Genomic DNA, 15,287 nt, shown 5'->3' with positions numbered 1-15,287 from the left:
TTATACTTGAGATACCGAGCGACAGTAGCGACACAACGTTCTTTTTCAGATTGCCCAGTTCGAAATAAGTGCACATTTATACATACTATATTTCTATGATATATTATAAGTTCTAATACCTGTACTATTTATACTTCTTGCGATTTATTAGCCGGAAAATCCTTTGCAATCCTTGAACTAAATTCATATCGTAGTCATCGTTTTATGCATTGCATTACAAACGGAAACTTATGTTTCTGTGCTTGCGTAATGATAATTTAAGAAAACAAACTTTGCAGGGTTTCGGCAAATATACTCAAATGGGTCTTTTTGTTTGGATTGTTTAATACAAAGTTACCCGTTGTCATTGCTGTTTAGTGTTATTTAGTTGTAGTTGAAGTTGCTACACGGGTACGATTTGCGCAGTTTTATCTACCGTGTGTATGACAAATCGTTGTCCATTATCGTAACGATTTGTCATACACACGGTAAATAAAACTGCGCAAATCGGACTGCACAGTTTAATCGCTACGATTTATAGTTAACGTGTGTAGCCAGGGTTAGTTGTAGTTGAGGTACCCGTGTAGCAACTGGCTTCATCTGTCACTGGAGTTCAGCCATCATCATAGGATTGCTTGGGTTCGTTTGAGCTATCTGTTTCCATGTTGTTTTTACTAGCTACTCTAGCCATCGTGGTAATTTCATATGTAATTTGATCTTTACGTGTTTTACGTATATCATATTCGTATATTATAAATTATAATATTTATATAATTAGGTTATCTGCGAGCGCCCTTGACGGTAATTAGGCAAGTAAAGTGTTGATGTTTGTAAAAAGTTAGGCGGCCATGTTTGCTGGGGTTATTCAACGTTCCGATCCACGGGCTGAACGACCACGTAATTAGTTAAACAACCTCTTTATCAGTATTACCTCATGTGTAATTAATTCCTATTTAGATATCCAATATTAGGTTTTAATCCTATCCGAAACGTAAATAGTACTATAGTACAGTAGTACTATACTACAGTTTTACTCTTTATATTATGGGGTACGGCAAAACTAGTCCATCTTCGATTACAAATAGCAATGATCCCGAAAGAGAAATCAACTAAATGCAGATAAGCGTAATTCTGGATGCACAGTAAATAATTTTTCATATCTCATGCTCTGAAAGTGGGTCGTTGTCGTTCTAAAAGGTGCGCAGAAAGTGATACGTTTATGCTCTAGTGCAGAAAAGTGGTGTACTCCTCTGCGTCCCCGTCCCACGAACAACTGGGTGGAAACAAAATGGAAAAATATATAATTTCCTCGCCTGGAACAATTGGTAATTGTTTAATTTTATTAATCCCACGTTGATCCTTTTTTTATAAAAAATGATATAGGTAAGTGAATTGTTAAAAACAAATTATTCTTGATTTATTTCGTTGAATTCTATTTACTCGATTTCATAAGGCGGGAACCAAAAGGAATACACCATACACCAAAAATATTTTTTAAACCTTACACTTCCGTAAATGGGCAAAGGAAGAATCTTATACAGCCACAGTTAAACGTTTGTACGATATTAAATTGATTTTTAAAGATATTTAGCACTATATTCATGAAAATAAAATAAAATACAAGAAAAAAATTACTTAATTAAATTGTTATTTAATATTTTAAATACTTTTATTATGTTATTACGTGGTGCGGCGCACCAAGGTCGCGGTGCGGTCCGGTAGTCTGTTGCGGCTTTTATAGCGAAAAAGTATAAAATTAAAAAGTAAGAGGCAATCCCGCTGATTTTCATACTATAATGAACAAATCATTTCAAAATTACTGCAGTTTGTTAAAAAATGTGTGTTTTCGTAAATATTGCAATCTAAATGATTTTCGCTAGGGTTTATTAATCACACCTGCAAAGTCTCCGATTGCAAGTAAGTCCTAAGGAAAATAAATCATGGCCGTAGATCTATTAGGTACTTCCATTACTGATTTTGCGAAATTGCCTTGTCTTGTTTGGTTTCCTCGCATTCGATATGAAAAGTAGAGTGTTTAACTCGGGTGAAAGGCACCATTTCTGTCTCGGACTATTGGCGCTCTCACTGCGTTCGAGCGCCAAACTACCTCGACAGAAATGGTTGGTTAACAATCTACTATTCCTTCAGTCTTAATACAAAGTTTGATAAATATTTTTTTGTGTCGCAGACCAAGATGTTATTCGATATAGGTATGATTTCTCGCCATTTAATACAATAATTGTAAATTGCAAATCATTCTGAACTAGTGCAATCAAGGGGCACGCAAGGGTTCGCCTTCGTCCACAACACAACATATTATTGGATCTGTTCGTTCTCTTGCATCTAGATATTTGATATTTAGGTAGGTATTGTTGGCATTACTGTTTACTGTACGCGTTCTTTTTAGGGTTCCGTACCCAAAGGGTAAAAAGGGACCCTATTACTAAGACTTCGCTGTCCGTCCGTCCGTCCGTCTGTCTGTCACCAGGCTGTATCTCACGAACCGTGATGGCTAGACAGTTGAAATTTTCACAGATGATGTATTTCTGTTGCCGCTATAACAACAAATACTAAAAACAGAATAAAATAAAGATTTAAATGGGGCTCCCATACAACAAACGTGATTTTTGACCAAAGTTAAGCAACGTCGGGAGTGGTCAGTACTTGGATGGGTGACCGTTTTTTTTTTGCTTTTTTTTGGTTTTTTTTTTGCATTATGGTACGGACGGAACCCTTCGTGCGCGAGTCCGACTCGCACTTGCCCGGTTTTTTTTGGTTCTATTTTTTAAGATACGATAACCAATCATAAATTCTGGCCAAGTCATAAAACCTTCGAGGCTAGTACTGCCGTGCTGACAACATATGTAGTAATCGCAGTGGAAAAGTCATGCAATTGTTTATCTTGTTCTCTTTGAATAAGTTCTTTATTTAAACGATGATTTTCGTGCAAGTACTGCACATACAATAAGCAGGGCAGAGTATACTTCACCAGAAGTTCTAGGTAAGTAGAAAATTTATTTCCTTTATCAACCATTTGTAAGAATGTAATAAAGCTTTGCTAAGAGTGACCAAAAAAGAAGTAACCTAATTGTGTCATAGTAAGACAATTTGACTGGACCTCTAGTAGGTACGCACTGTTTCTTCTCTCATGTTCTACTATTGTAGCTGAATATTTGTCATTACATAATATTGTTAGGCCTCAATTATATACGTCCGATGTAACCTTTAATGTGTTTACTTGTCGATAACAGTTTGTTTCATTACAACAGTGTGTTTTAAACGCATTTTTAAAAATCCGTCTCCAACAGATAACCCCCAGACACGAAAACAACTTTGATAAATGTCTATTGATTGTGTTCCACTTTCGAAAGGCAGGTGATAATGTTGATAAGATTTGTATCCATATTCATGGTACCCGCTGGCCCATTTTCTGTACAGCATATTCCATCAGGTTCGAAAGCATTGGAACTGGTTGGTATGGCTGCGGTATTTCTTGTTTTTAGATCGAAATTATGGTTGAACTGAAGCAAGGGAAAAAAAAATTCACATCATCTGTGCTATTTAATAATTACAAGTTCTCTCAAATAAAACTTCCGACCGGAAGATGACTTTAGAAATGGTGTTTGTACTTATTTTTGTTGAGGTTTAACAACCTGTAACCAGACACCAAACTTATTATAGTTATTATATAACCTTTGGTATAGGTAATTTGCGCTTCTGCGGTCTCATTTGTTTATACAGGGCTAGGCTATCTGAATTTAAACGTCAATATTTTATTAATTTAGTATTTAGGCCCATTTAAAAAAAAAGGGGTGAGGCCTCTGTCCAGCAGTGGGACACAATAATAGCCATGCAAAAAAAAAACATTTATTAGTAAGTATTAGGTATCTCAAATTCTGTGTACTCTACTGCGATCGCCAACCCGCCTGCCAAGCGTGGCGATTATGGCATTCACCCCTCAAAAAAGGGGGAGGCCTATTTGCCAAGTGAAGCCAGTGAAAGTTCAGCAGTGGACGTCTTATGGCTGAGATGATGATGATGATAGGTACCTCCTTGGTCGGCTTATCACACATTAGATCAACTCGTGTGTTTTTCCTCGCGCCAGCAATTCCTCCATCTTTACACATCCTATTGTGAACCAAAAAGGCCATCGGACCATTTTAGCACCTATTCTATAAATATCAGTTAATTCAATTTCCGTTCATGCTCTGACCACGGTTCGCGGTGATACACAATAATACAGCGCATCAAGGATGTGTTGACATTTTTTTCGCATTGTTTACTTCTTCCTCGCGTTATCCCGGCATTTCGCCACGGCTCATAAGAGCCTGGGGTCCGCTTGTCAACTAATCCCATGATTTGACGTAGGCAACTAGTTTTTACGAAAGCGACTTTTTTCGCATTGTTTGATGAATCTAAAATATCTAAATGAACTGGTTAAATTTTGCTGCAAGCCACACAATTGGCACATACTATTTGTCTACAAATTAAACATACATACTTACCTCCTTTAACTAGTGGATTATTTACTTTAGAAAACAGCTAGGCCAGACAAGAATTTTAGCGTTTACTAACCAAACATGCTTATGTAATCTGCCAGCTCTTTGAAACAGTAGGCATCAGTAACTGCAAATACTAAGAAATATGCGTAACTGTGTTATGTGTACGCCAGTTTGGTAAAGTGCATATCTATATTATCTATTATGCATTTACTATGGCATGTTTAGCTCAACCGAAAACCGTGATGGTGTGGAATTTCGTATCGGTTTGAGGTGTGTTTTATACTCACCATTATCTACCTTGCGTTGTCCCGGCTCATGGGAGCCTGGGGTCCGCTTGAAAACTAATCCCAAGAATTGGCGCAGGCACTAGTTTTTACGAAAGCGATTGCCATCTGACCTTCCAACCCAGAGGGTAAACTAGGCCTGGGATGAGTCCGATTTCCTCACGATGTTTTCCTTCACCGAAAAGCGACGGTAATTAATTATGAAATGATAAGTGTTTTATACTAACTAACATTGGATTAAACGTAATTTGATAGGTCAGTCGCCGTCAGGTATATCGGAGCGTCCGAGGTGCTCACAAATATCTGAACACGCCTCTATTGTCAAAGCGCTAGAGTGCGTGTTCAGATATTTTAGAGCACCTCTGCCGCTCTGATATATTTGATGGCGACTGTATTATGTGGACAAGTACTAAGGCAGCATTATTGATTGTTAAGGTAGCGGCTAAAACTGACCGGCAATTGTTTATGCTTCGGTTGCCATAACGAAGTCACGTACCCTGAAAAGGCTTTGTCATAGTTTTCCACAGCACAGGCCATGCGAAATCAAGGAAATCAATGATGAACACATTTGTAAACTTTTTCACTTAATCGTAAGAAAATTATATATTTTGTTGTAAATGAATGCATTGAAAACTGCCGTTGGACTGAAATAATGACATATAGGAAGCATATGCATCGGAAAAGAGATGGCTTTCTTCGAAGCCTTAAATCATGTCGGCCGACATACAACGACCCATAATGAAATTACAGTTTCCAGTATTCCTAGTCAACTAAGGGTACAAATATGGTGTCACTAATGCAAAAAAGTATTATATTATTTAAAATGACCATTTATCCGTGATATCAGACAAAATAGATAATTTTGATAATAAGTACTCGTATAATAATGAACATGAATTAACGCTTGAATAAAGCACTTAGGGTTTTATCGGATCCAGACAGTGGAGGTTTCATAGAAGTCGCAGACTTTGATAATATTGACAGCATGCCACTGGCAACATACGAGTAGGTATCATATCCTCTCTACCTCTGTCCCAGAGTTTTTTTAGTTTTAAATTTAAAACCTTTTTTAATTCCATAAGAGTTCAAATTAAGTTCGGTTTTGACCTTTTAATTCGGGGTGAACAGTGATGGTGTGGACTTGTGTCACCTCGTGACTGTGTTGTGTCCGGAGTATATACTCGTATCTCGTATACCTGGCGCAGTATATTGTTGACATTGTTGTACTGTTGTACCCACTGGACCAGCTGGCAGGCATGTCGATAGTGAAAGTTGCACGCCCGCATTGTGCTGACTGTCAAAATTAGACATACAGTCAAGGAATTTAAATTCCGACCCATTTCGTACTTTGTCACAGTGACAACCGTATGAGGTCTCTAGCGGCTTTCATATTGATTGTCACTGTGACAAAGTACGAAATGGGTCGGAATTTAAATTCCTTGACTGTACCTCAAGCCTTGTTGAGAATGTTGAGATTCAGCCGGGCCTTATTTGCAAAACCTACACTTACCTGTTTATATCTTCATATACCTAATATAGTCAAGATAAATAAATACTGGCTACTAATTTTAGGAAATTTATATACGATAACCCAGTGCTGATGCAGAGCATTCTTCATCACTCGAAATTCTGTTTAGAATGAATACACGCACGAAACGAGTAACCAGTTAGTTAACTATCTAAGTAAGTAGGTACTTATTAATGTACTTAAAGCTAAGTACGAGTAAAATATATGACATTTGGTTTAAATTTCTTCCAGTTGGATGTCATTTTAACTTTTTAATTGTACCCTCTGTTCAGGTTCTGTATCTTTATATTTAATGGCGAAAACCTAGAATCAAGACGTATGAAGAGTTGTAAAAACTATGACCCTACTCAAATTTAAATTCACGGATCTTCACTCCATCTCACCTCACACGTCTATACTACAATATATCCTATATGTTCCCTTATCATGTGGAGTGACGACCTTACGTCAATCATTAGTGTTATCACCTTCATGTGTCGACAATGTGATATTTGACCATTGCACTATATTCAAGTGCAGACATTGGGAGATAAAACTTTTTATTTTAACTTAGAAACTTTGTCGACTGTTGAAGTTGAGTAACAATTATTTATAGAAAAACCATTCGAAACCTCCATAATTTATGGAGCTGGGAGCCTAGCCAATATGACATTCATTGATAGAAAACGCGAATCACAACTTTAGTTACGTGATTTTTCGTAGCATCTGTCCAAGTGTCCATCTGCCACCCCGATACATTTTTACTCTTCAATTGCTTTTTTTTTTATTGCTGTTTTTTTTTGTTTTGCTGTTGGTCGATATAAGATACCTCAGCAGAGCCTACCTCAAGCTTGCCCAACATGTAATAACGAAGTACTTATACCATCAATAATCTCATGGCGTCTGCAATAGAAAACCACATAAGATTACGTGGAAGCATGCTGCAGTGACCAGTGACCGGTGACGAAACGGCGGCGACAACGATGCGACACCTACATGTGGGTCAATGCTGTGTGTTGACACCTAACCTGCATCGATCGCTGGCCGCGTTCGCAGTTGTGCGCGAGCGCTGGGTTCTAGGGAGAACCAGTGTCTTGAGAACTCTTGTCGAAAATCCGAGTGACACTGAAGGTTGAATGCTAAATGCCAAAATACCCGATTTTGAATCTCAGCGGCGCTTGGAGCTTGATGCCAAGCGTGATAGAATAAAAGCCAGAGACCACCTGCGGCAATACCCTATAACTAATGTTAACGGTGTGCTCACATGCCCATACATCAGCCACTTGCGAGCACACCAGAGACAGCAACGGAGTTGACAGCAGTCGCCGTGGCCGAAGTCGGCCGTGGAGTTATTATTATTAGTTCTTATTCACATGGAAATATTTGAGTGTTTTCATTTTATTCGCATTTCGCAGACTGATTTTCAATAGAACAACATTGATTTTCATTTTCAAATTACCGAAGCGAAGTTGTTGCCAAGTTTAATAAATCGATTTGTAAATTCTTATACTATTTTATTTTTATTCGTGTTGGTTTGGTCTCGAAGTCGCTAAGTTTCAACTACCCCAATTTAACATATGCGTTTTTGGAGTGGGAACTTAATATACTGGTTTTTTTGAGGCTTCAAGTTCCGAGTCTGAGTTCGGCAAGGGAATGGAATGACATCCATCGACATAGCACTTACATCACATATTATGGCTCCTCTACACGATGGGCCAGCGCCGGCCACTCCAAGGGACGCATTTATGCGTTAGAGGGAGCAAGTTATATTGCTATCTCATTCTACTGCATGGGTGCGTCCCTTGGAGTGGCGGCGCTGGCCCATCGTGTAGAGGAGCCATTATGGAAATCATGAAAATAATGACACCAACAAAAAACAGAGACCTTTTTTGCAAAGAGGATATAACCACTTGTTTTTGTGGCTGTAAGACAATAGATGTTTTTTTGATAGATACTCGTAATTGAAGATGAATATGTACTTGAGAACTTAGCACGTCAGGCATCATGACATCCTCTATTGATTTATTTCAATGGAATATCGAAATTTCGTTATCTGCCTCTTTATCACTCTTGCATTCAAGTGATTCAAGCGATAGGGAGGAAGATAACGAAATTTACATTTGTTTCGCGGTAGACCCTCAGGAAACAGAGTTTCTGATTTCAGTTACATTTGCTTTGCTTCTTTAAAAACAACACTTGTCTGTACTCTAGCGATACCACCGTCTACCTAGGTATTCATATTGCGAAATATTTTTTACGCGAACTTTCTTATGACTTGCAAGTTGCAAGTTTTATACCAGATTTTTTCAACAAGGTTAAAATAGATGGGACAAGGCTGGTCGCGGATTATAGTGCTTTCGTCACGTTTGTCGTTTACAAGGATATCGGCTGGGCCGGCTTCGGAACTCGGCCGGTCGCAATGGCCCGCCGATTATGGGTCAAAACGGACCACGTGACGGAGTCACGCGGACGCCACTCGCTTAAAACTGGACTAAGTTTAAAAATAAAGGCTGGCGCCAGTAGGCGACCTTAAGGCATTTAAGTAGAATTAATAGTATTTAAAGCAGAAGTAGATACATAGAGGTATCTTCACTTAAGGACTTCGCGCAACAGGTTACGATTTGACGATAGCTACACAATACGAGAGCACAGCTACCTTGGAGTTGGTATCCTGGATTAGGAAGAATGAGCATTTCTTGCGTTCGAGATTTAAATATCAAACCATTGTCAAACGTTTTTCGATTGTACAGAAATTTAATTGTCCTTAAATTGTATAACTTAAACAAGCATAGCATTGAGTAAGCGTTAACATAATTAGCGAACGGCGCGGTAATTTCGGAAGATGCTTAATTGAAGTCCGATAAGTTAAATAACCGGACGGAACAGACGGTTGCGAAACCGGCAATCTCAAGCGCAAGTTAAGAGCACACCAAGGTCGGAGCTGTCAAGTGTGCGAGGTTTCCCTCCACCGCGCATCGCCAGTCGCTCGCGCCGCGCAGCCGCCCGCGCAACCACTGCGCATCTTCACGCGCAGATAACTTAAAAACGCTTGAAAAATGGATATTTTCCTTACTCCAACTACTAAGTAACTAAAATACACATGAAAACCAGTGATCAAAGATGATTATTGTGTAATAAACTAAGTTTCTTTTTCGAAATGGATGCGTTTAACGAGCGGCAATTGTTGCGAAGGCAGTTCTCCCATGAGTCCGGTAAGACGGCGCTAACTAGAGCTAAGGAAGAATATAACAGAGGGTATGATTATTTTATTAAGTTTATTTATTGGTTGTAGCCTTTAGGCTTAATTCGGTAGCAAAAAGGTAGAAGCAAAAATACATGCAAACGTAACACACTTAATTGAGGGATCTTATTACATTGCAATAAAGCTTATTTACCATTTAATGTGTCAACGACGCTAATACCCACCCCACCTATGGGACACTATAGTATGTATCTCTGGGTATTTAAAAAATAGTAAACAAAATCTACCCTCAAATGGCTTCTTAAGCCAGTTGAGGGTAGGCGAAAACATTACATGATTGACATCAAATAATGTTTGTTAAAGTCAGGTCTTTCGGTGACAGATCCAGGTGGTTTTGTATTTAGTTGGTTAATCAATAAATGTCATAATTTCCTGAACATGTTATTTGTTCACTTTTATCTAAAATATAGAGTTGGTATAAGTTAACTTAATTTTGAAAATAATTATAATGCCATCAACTGAATCAACATTGCGAGGTTACTAGGTCAATTCTGATAATAAAACTTGAGTTTATATAGTAATTAGAATTGTTTGACGATTGTATTCTGGCCTTGTTCCATAGTATAATAATTAACTATTCTGTATTTACCTGTCTAAACCTAATTATTTATTTTTTAACGATTTCTAAGTCATAATACGCCAAGATTTTTTCTTTGTTTGAATGAGAAGTAAGAATTGAATATTAATAAGTGCTCGTAGGTACTTTACATACAATTCCAATTAAAAAACAAAGAACAGTTAATTATCAGGTTTGACCAGTATTGCAAAATAACGTAAGACTATAGCTCAAGTAAAATAATATACGGTAGTACAGTCAGCAGCATAAGTTGCTAAGCGGGCGAGGTATTCAAAATTACCTTGACGCGCTCTTATTCTCTTAACAATAAAGTCGCGTCAAGATAATTTTGAACACCTGGCCCGCTTAGCTACTTCTGCTGCTGACTGTACGGCATATATATAGCCAATGTAACCAGGTATATTATATACGTATATGTACATGGGCTGCGTTACTTACATCATTCTGGATTTGAGTATCTTCATCTATGATCAGAGGCCCTCAGCTACATATCTAATTAACAAATTAACACTTCCAAATCTGATAAATTTTGATAAGTTCATCTCCTTTTTGAAATTAGATGGTTCCAACTATATGAAGAACGGCACACCAAAGTGTGCGCTTGCAACGTTTAAGATAATATGTATAAGCGTTATCTAGAATTGCCTTGGAAAAGCTATCAAGAATACGTGTTCCATTATTTTGATCAAAATCTGTTTATCAAAACAATTGACACTTGTAGCCTACTGTTTATATCAGAAAAAATATCTTACAAGAATAATCAAGTTTCAAGATCAACCTGTATGTTATGATTAATTTTTGTGGCCATTGTTTCTAACAGTTCTATTTAAATAATTAACACTACTGTTCGAATTTGATATGTCAACTGTTGACATTCAATTGAAAAAATACTATTTTTGGACTTGTTATGCGTACAATGTAGCCAGTACATGTCGGTAGTTCAAACAATAAATATATCTTATATAAATACTTAGGTATTGCTACATGAGATACCTAAGCCCTTTTGCCACGTATTGTTCAATGTAGCATATTATTATTTACCAAGAGAAACATAGATAACCAATACGTATGGCGAAAAAAACAAACAAATTCTTAGAATGATACGTAGACCATGCTTGATGGACTTGTAATGGAACATTAGCTACTCACAGCCATAATCACAAGGAGACCTTTGTGGGTAATCAGTAATCAAGTGTAATAACCGAGTACAATGTTGAAGGAAGATACCTAATAACACAGACAAGTTAACAATAAAGTCTGGTAATTTTCATTAAAACTGACGCGTTCCTTCATTGTTGTAAACAGCATAGCGAGCTCACGGTTTTTTGTAACGTCCTTTGACATCTTTATGTGATGCCGTGGTAATCTGAGGTCAAGCTCTATCCCTAACTACCTGTAGACTGTAGAGGACCGCGAAAACTGGCGCATACTCCACCGACGAGAGCCATGCTCTTAAATTTTGATGATGATGACTGTAGTTAGGGATATAGCAATTACCTAATAACTGCAAGAGTACTTAATGTACTTATAGTCTTATAAATATCCGTTACCTTTTCACGCTGGAACCGCTGAACCAATTTAGATGACATGACATGTGGAGTTAGTTTGTTTCCCTTGGAAGAATAAGATCATAGTTTTTTTCAGCAGACAGAAGCTAGGGGTCATCCATTAATTACGTCACACGAATTTCTAGGTTTTTTGACCCCTCCCCCCTCCTTGTCACACTTGGTCACATTTGGCAAACCCCTCCCCCCTAGAGTGACGTCACATGTTTTCTATGAAATCGCCAAATCGAATTAAGTAAGTACCTAAGTATTATTAATATTTTATCAAAATATTTTTGACGATATAAATATTAGTAATTAGTACCCAAAACTGCTTAGCAAAGAAAATTAAACGAATAAAAACGATAATCGTAAAAACTTGTTATTTAAATGTACAGCGAATAAAATAATTTAAATAAATTTTCGGTTACTGATGAAGTTAAAGTGACGTCACAAAGTTTGTGTCTCCCCCCTCCCCGATGTCACAATATGTCACATTTTCCTGACCCCCTCCCTCCCCCTAAACGTGTGATGTAATTAATGGATGACCCCCTATTAGTAAATCTATAAACATCTGAAGATTATTACAAAATATGTTTTACATATAGGAAACTATAAGTCTACACTATAAGAAATTACAGCTGTTAGCTTACTTACCTACATGTTTTATAAGACTGTTAAAAAAAAATATTCTGAAGCCTCTCTAATAGGCGCGTCGCGACTCCAACTGCTATAGTCGGACCTTGGTCAAGTCTCGACTTCGTAAGTCAATTGAGTCTTTATATTTTCTTATCTCTAACCATAGTAAGGTACCTACCTACATAATAACCATGAATGTGTATCTTTTTTAGTCGTGTTTTTCACGTGAGGATGTTTTGCTCGTTAGCGAACACCGGCGTGTGCGCATACTAATTTACGGGACACACGTAATTGACATGCCCGTGATTGAATACCCGGGCATGTACAGCGTGTTTATATTTCCAATATCTGGGAGACCGAGCTCGCGACTCGGAAAACATAAAAACTCAAAGATGCGTTCCCAGGGTTAAGATTGGAAGACCAAGCTAGATCGATTTATCGCCCTCGAAATATAGCAAATTTCACCGAAATCGTTAGGGCCGTTTCCAAGATCCCCGAAATGTATATATAAATAAACAAGAATTGCTCGTTTAAAGGTGTTAGATTCACGGTCTTACTAATATCGATAAAGGCGGCGTGATTTTGCACCACCAACTGTGGCGTATGCAAACTAAATACGGGGTTGGAAAGAGGCTCTATGAGAAATTTAGACATCGTGTGCCGAGAAGATCCAGCGTCAATAATCTTTGTTTATCATACGCATTTATTAATACTTGTCGTAAAAAATATTTTCTTTTCCGAAAGACCGGAACGCTAATAATTTTAAAATATTCATTAAGCAATGGATTTTTTTACTATCATTTGTGCAAACGATCCTAAATTGAATAATAATTTAATAATAGTTAACACGCGATTTTTTGACGTCAAAATAAGCGTCTGTTGTAAGAAAGGGCCTTGTATAATAAAGCGTGAAGTGAAGACGTGATCAAAGTTAATTTAGCTATAATGTATAGCCTCATAATAACAATTAGAATATTAAAGTCACGGAGTAATTGATTTAAGCGGGTGCGGGCGGAAAAATTCGACCAAGACTGAAAAGTCCTTAGTGTTTAACGCATTAATTAGCATTAATATGCTAATGCGTTAAAAACTAGGGACGTTATAACTAACGAAGCACTAAGTACAATAAGCATAAATATTTATTTAGTCCTTCCGTAAGCAGTAAGTGAATATATCTTTTATGTACCTACCCTAAATATTTTAATACACGCCTAATAGAGTTTATCTTACAAAAAATTAAATGAAGCACAAGTTCATAAAGGAATTTTATTTCCTTTAATTACCCTTATAGTTTGCCTGTGTTAATTTCACTAATTTGTTGACTCAATAATGATTATAATGAACTGCCAAACAATCTTCAAAGCGTTACCGGTATAACTAAAATCAAAATATCATAGCTTTCACATTATTTCTTTGATATTATAGAATAGTATTTAGTTCTTGTTTAGGTAAGGATAATGATTGATCAAATTAGCTAAATTAAATGCAAAATATACATAAATAATCAAGATACCGAAATTGAATAACGGTTAATTTGTATGGAAAATATACCGGTATTCGGTCCCTGCTTCAAAAGCGCACCCTGTAGTAAAGAAGGTGATACAAACGTAGACGTATACTACGTATAGTATTGGAAGTAGGGTCAGAGATCGTCGATTGTCAACGATCGCTGCCACGGCGATGGACGTCCCGCGACTGCGTTCAGGTGTTTTGTTTATTTTTTTTAATTATTACCTAGGCACCGTCGAATTTAATTTCTTACACAATTCGTAACTTGCCACTGCGACAATCAATATGAAAGTCGCTAGAGACATCAGACTATTGTTAGTAACAATAGTCCGGTAATCAATAGACTTTGTCACAGTAACAATTTGTTACTGTGACAAAGTACATACTTAATGGATAGGAAATTATTTCACTGTACTTTTAAAAAAGTTATGTTTTTGTTCAAATGTAATGAAATGAAACAAAATCTTTCGTATTCTCATATTTAAGTTTTTAAATCAACTTCAGTTTCAATATTGTGCCAAAATATATTAGTCTGACATTGATTATTTTTGGAACTGCCGTTGAACCCTCGATAGATGGAAATAAAAATGACTTTTACAAAATGTTCATTCAATTTGAATAAATTACTATAAGAAATTGTTTGTCTTTCCAAATGAAATGACTAAGTATATATAAGTTTTAAGATTGTATTTTAAAATATCCTTTGACATAAAGTTTGACATGCGTGTAGAGTGCGTGTAAGTTAAAAGAATACTATGATTCGGTTTTTAAAGTTGTATGTTTACTTGTTTCAGGAGGACCAGGTCTCTGAACGCGCCGTCTCCCATCCACCAGTTCGGACCATGCGGCAGAATAATGAAGAACTCGGCTATGGTTATGTAAGTACACTAAAATTAAATAATTAAATCTGCTTTAACACTGGTATTCCACCTGTCCAATCTGCATTGCGTCTCACTCTCTCATTTACGTTAGGGCTACCCCCACACTAGCGTCTTTTGAGCGTCAGCATCTATAAACCGACCGCTTAACTGAGTCCTCGCCTGCGCGGTACGGGGGCGACGGGGTGGGACGACTAAGGGTGGCGGGGAAGGTGCGGGCGCCGTACGCCTGCCGCCCGCACCCCCGTACCGCGCAGGCGAGGACTCACAATCAGTTAAGGGGTCGGTCTATAGTTAACTCCATGGAAAATGGTGTCGGTGCGCAGTTGCGCCAACGTTGCGTCGAACAGCAGCTATAAAGTTCAGAATATACACTTGAGAACATTGTCCTCCATATTTGGTACTTCATTTTAGGAGTAAATAAATATTATAGGACTTTTTTTTACACAAATTGACTAAGCCCCAATATAAGCTCATGAAGGCTAACATCTGCAAAAACGAAGGTTAATATAAATAGGTACCTAAACGTTGATCGATTTGTACAAGATTACTAAGATTAGCTATAAAAACGTACGGTACGAAACGTCCATTACCGAAGGCATAACC

The 15,287-nt window shown here is 37.4% G+C and overlaps 2 protein-coding genes across 3 annotated transcripts in view; one reads left to right on the top strand and one right to left on the bottom strand.

Annotated features, from left to right (window-relative positions):
• Positions 1 to 15,287, bottom strand: part of LOC134672966 (mitochondrial carrier protein Rim2) — a 317,464-nt gene that overhangs the window by 207,464 nt on the left and 94,713 nt on the right. The window lies entirely within an intron of this gene.
• Positions 1 to 15,287, top strand: part of LOC134672999 (NAD kinase-like) — a 59,732-nt gene that overhangs the window by 23,422 nt on the left and 21,023 nt on the right. For both annotated transcript variants that reach the window (XM_063530959.1, XM_063530958.1), the window contains exon 2: positions 14,598 to 14,681. In XM_063530959.1, coding sequence (XP_063387029.1) covers positions 14,598 to 14,681 — 84 coding nt within the window. The remainder of the gene's footprint in view (positions 1 to 14,597; positions 14,682 to 15,287) is intronic.

Source organism: Cydia fagiglandana, chromosome 17, assembly GCF_963556715.1.
Source record: "Cydia fagiglandana chromosome 17, ilCydFagi1.1, whole genome shotgun sequence".
Classification (NCBI taxonomy): domain Eukaryota; kingdom Metazoa; phylum Arthropoda; class Insecta; order Lepidoptera; family Tortricidae; genus Cydia; species Cydia fagiglandana.
Note: the sequence above shows the minus strand (reverse complement) of the source record. Positions and strands in the feature narration are given on the sequence as shown.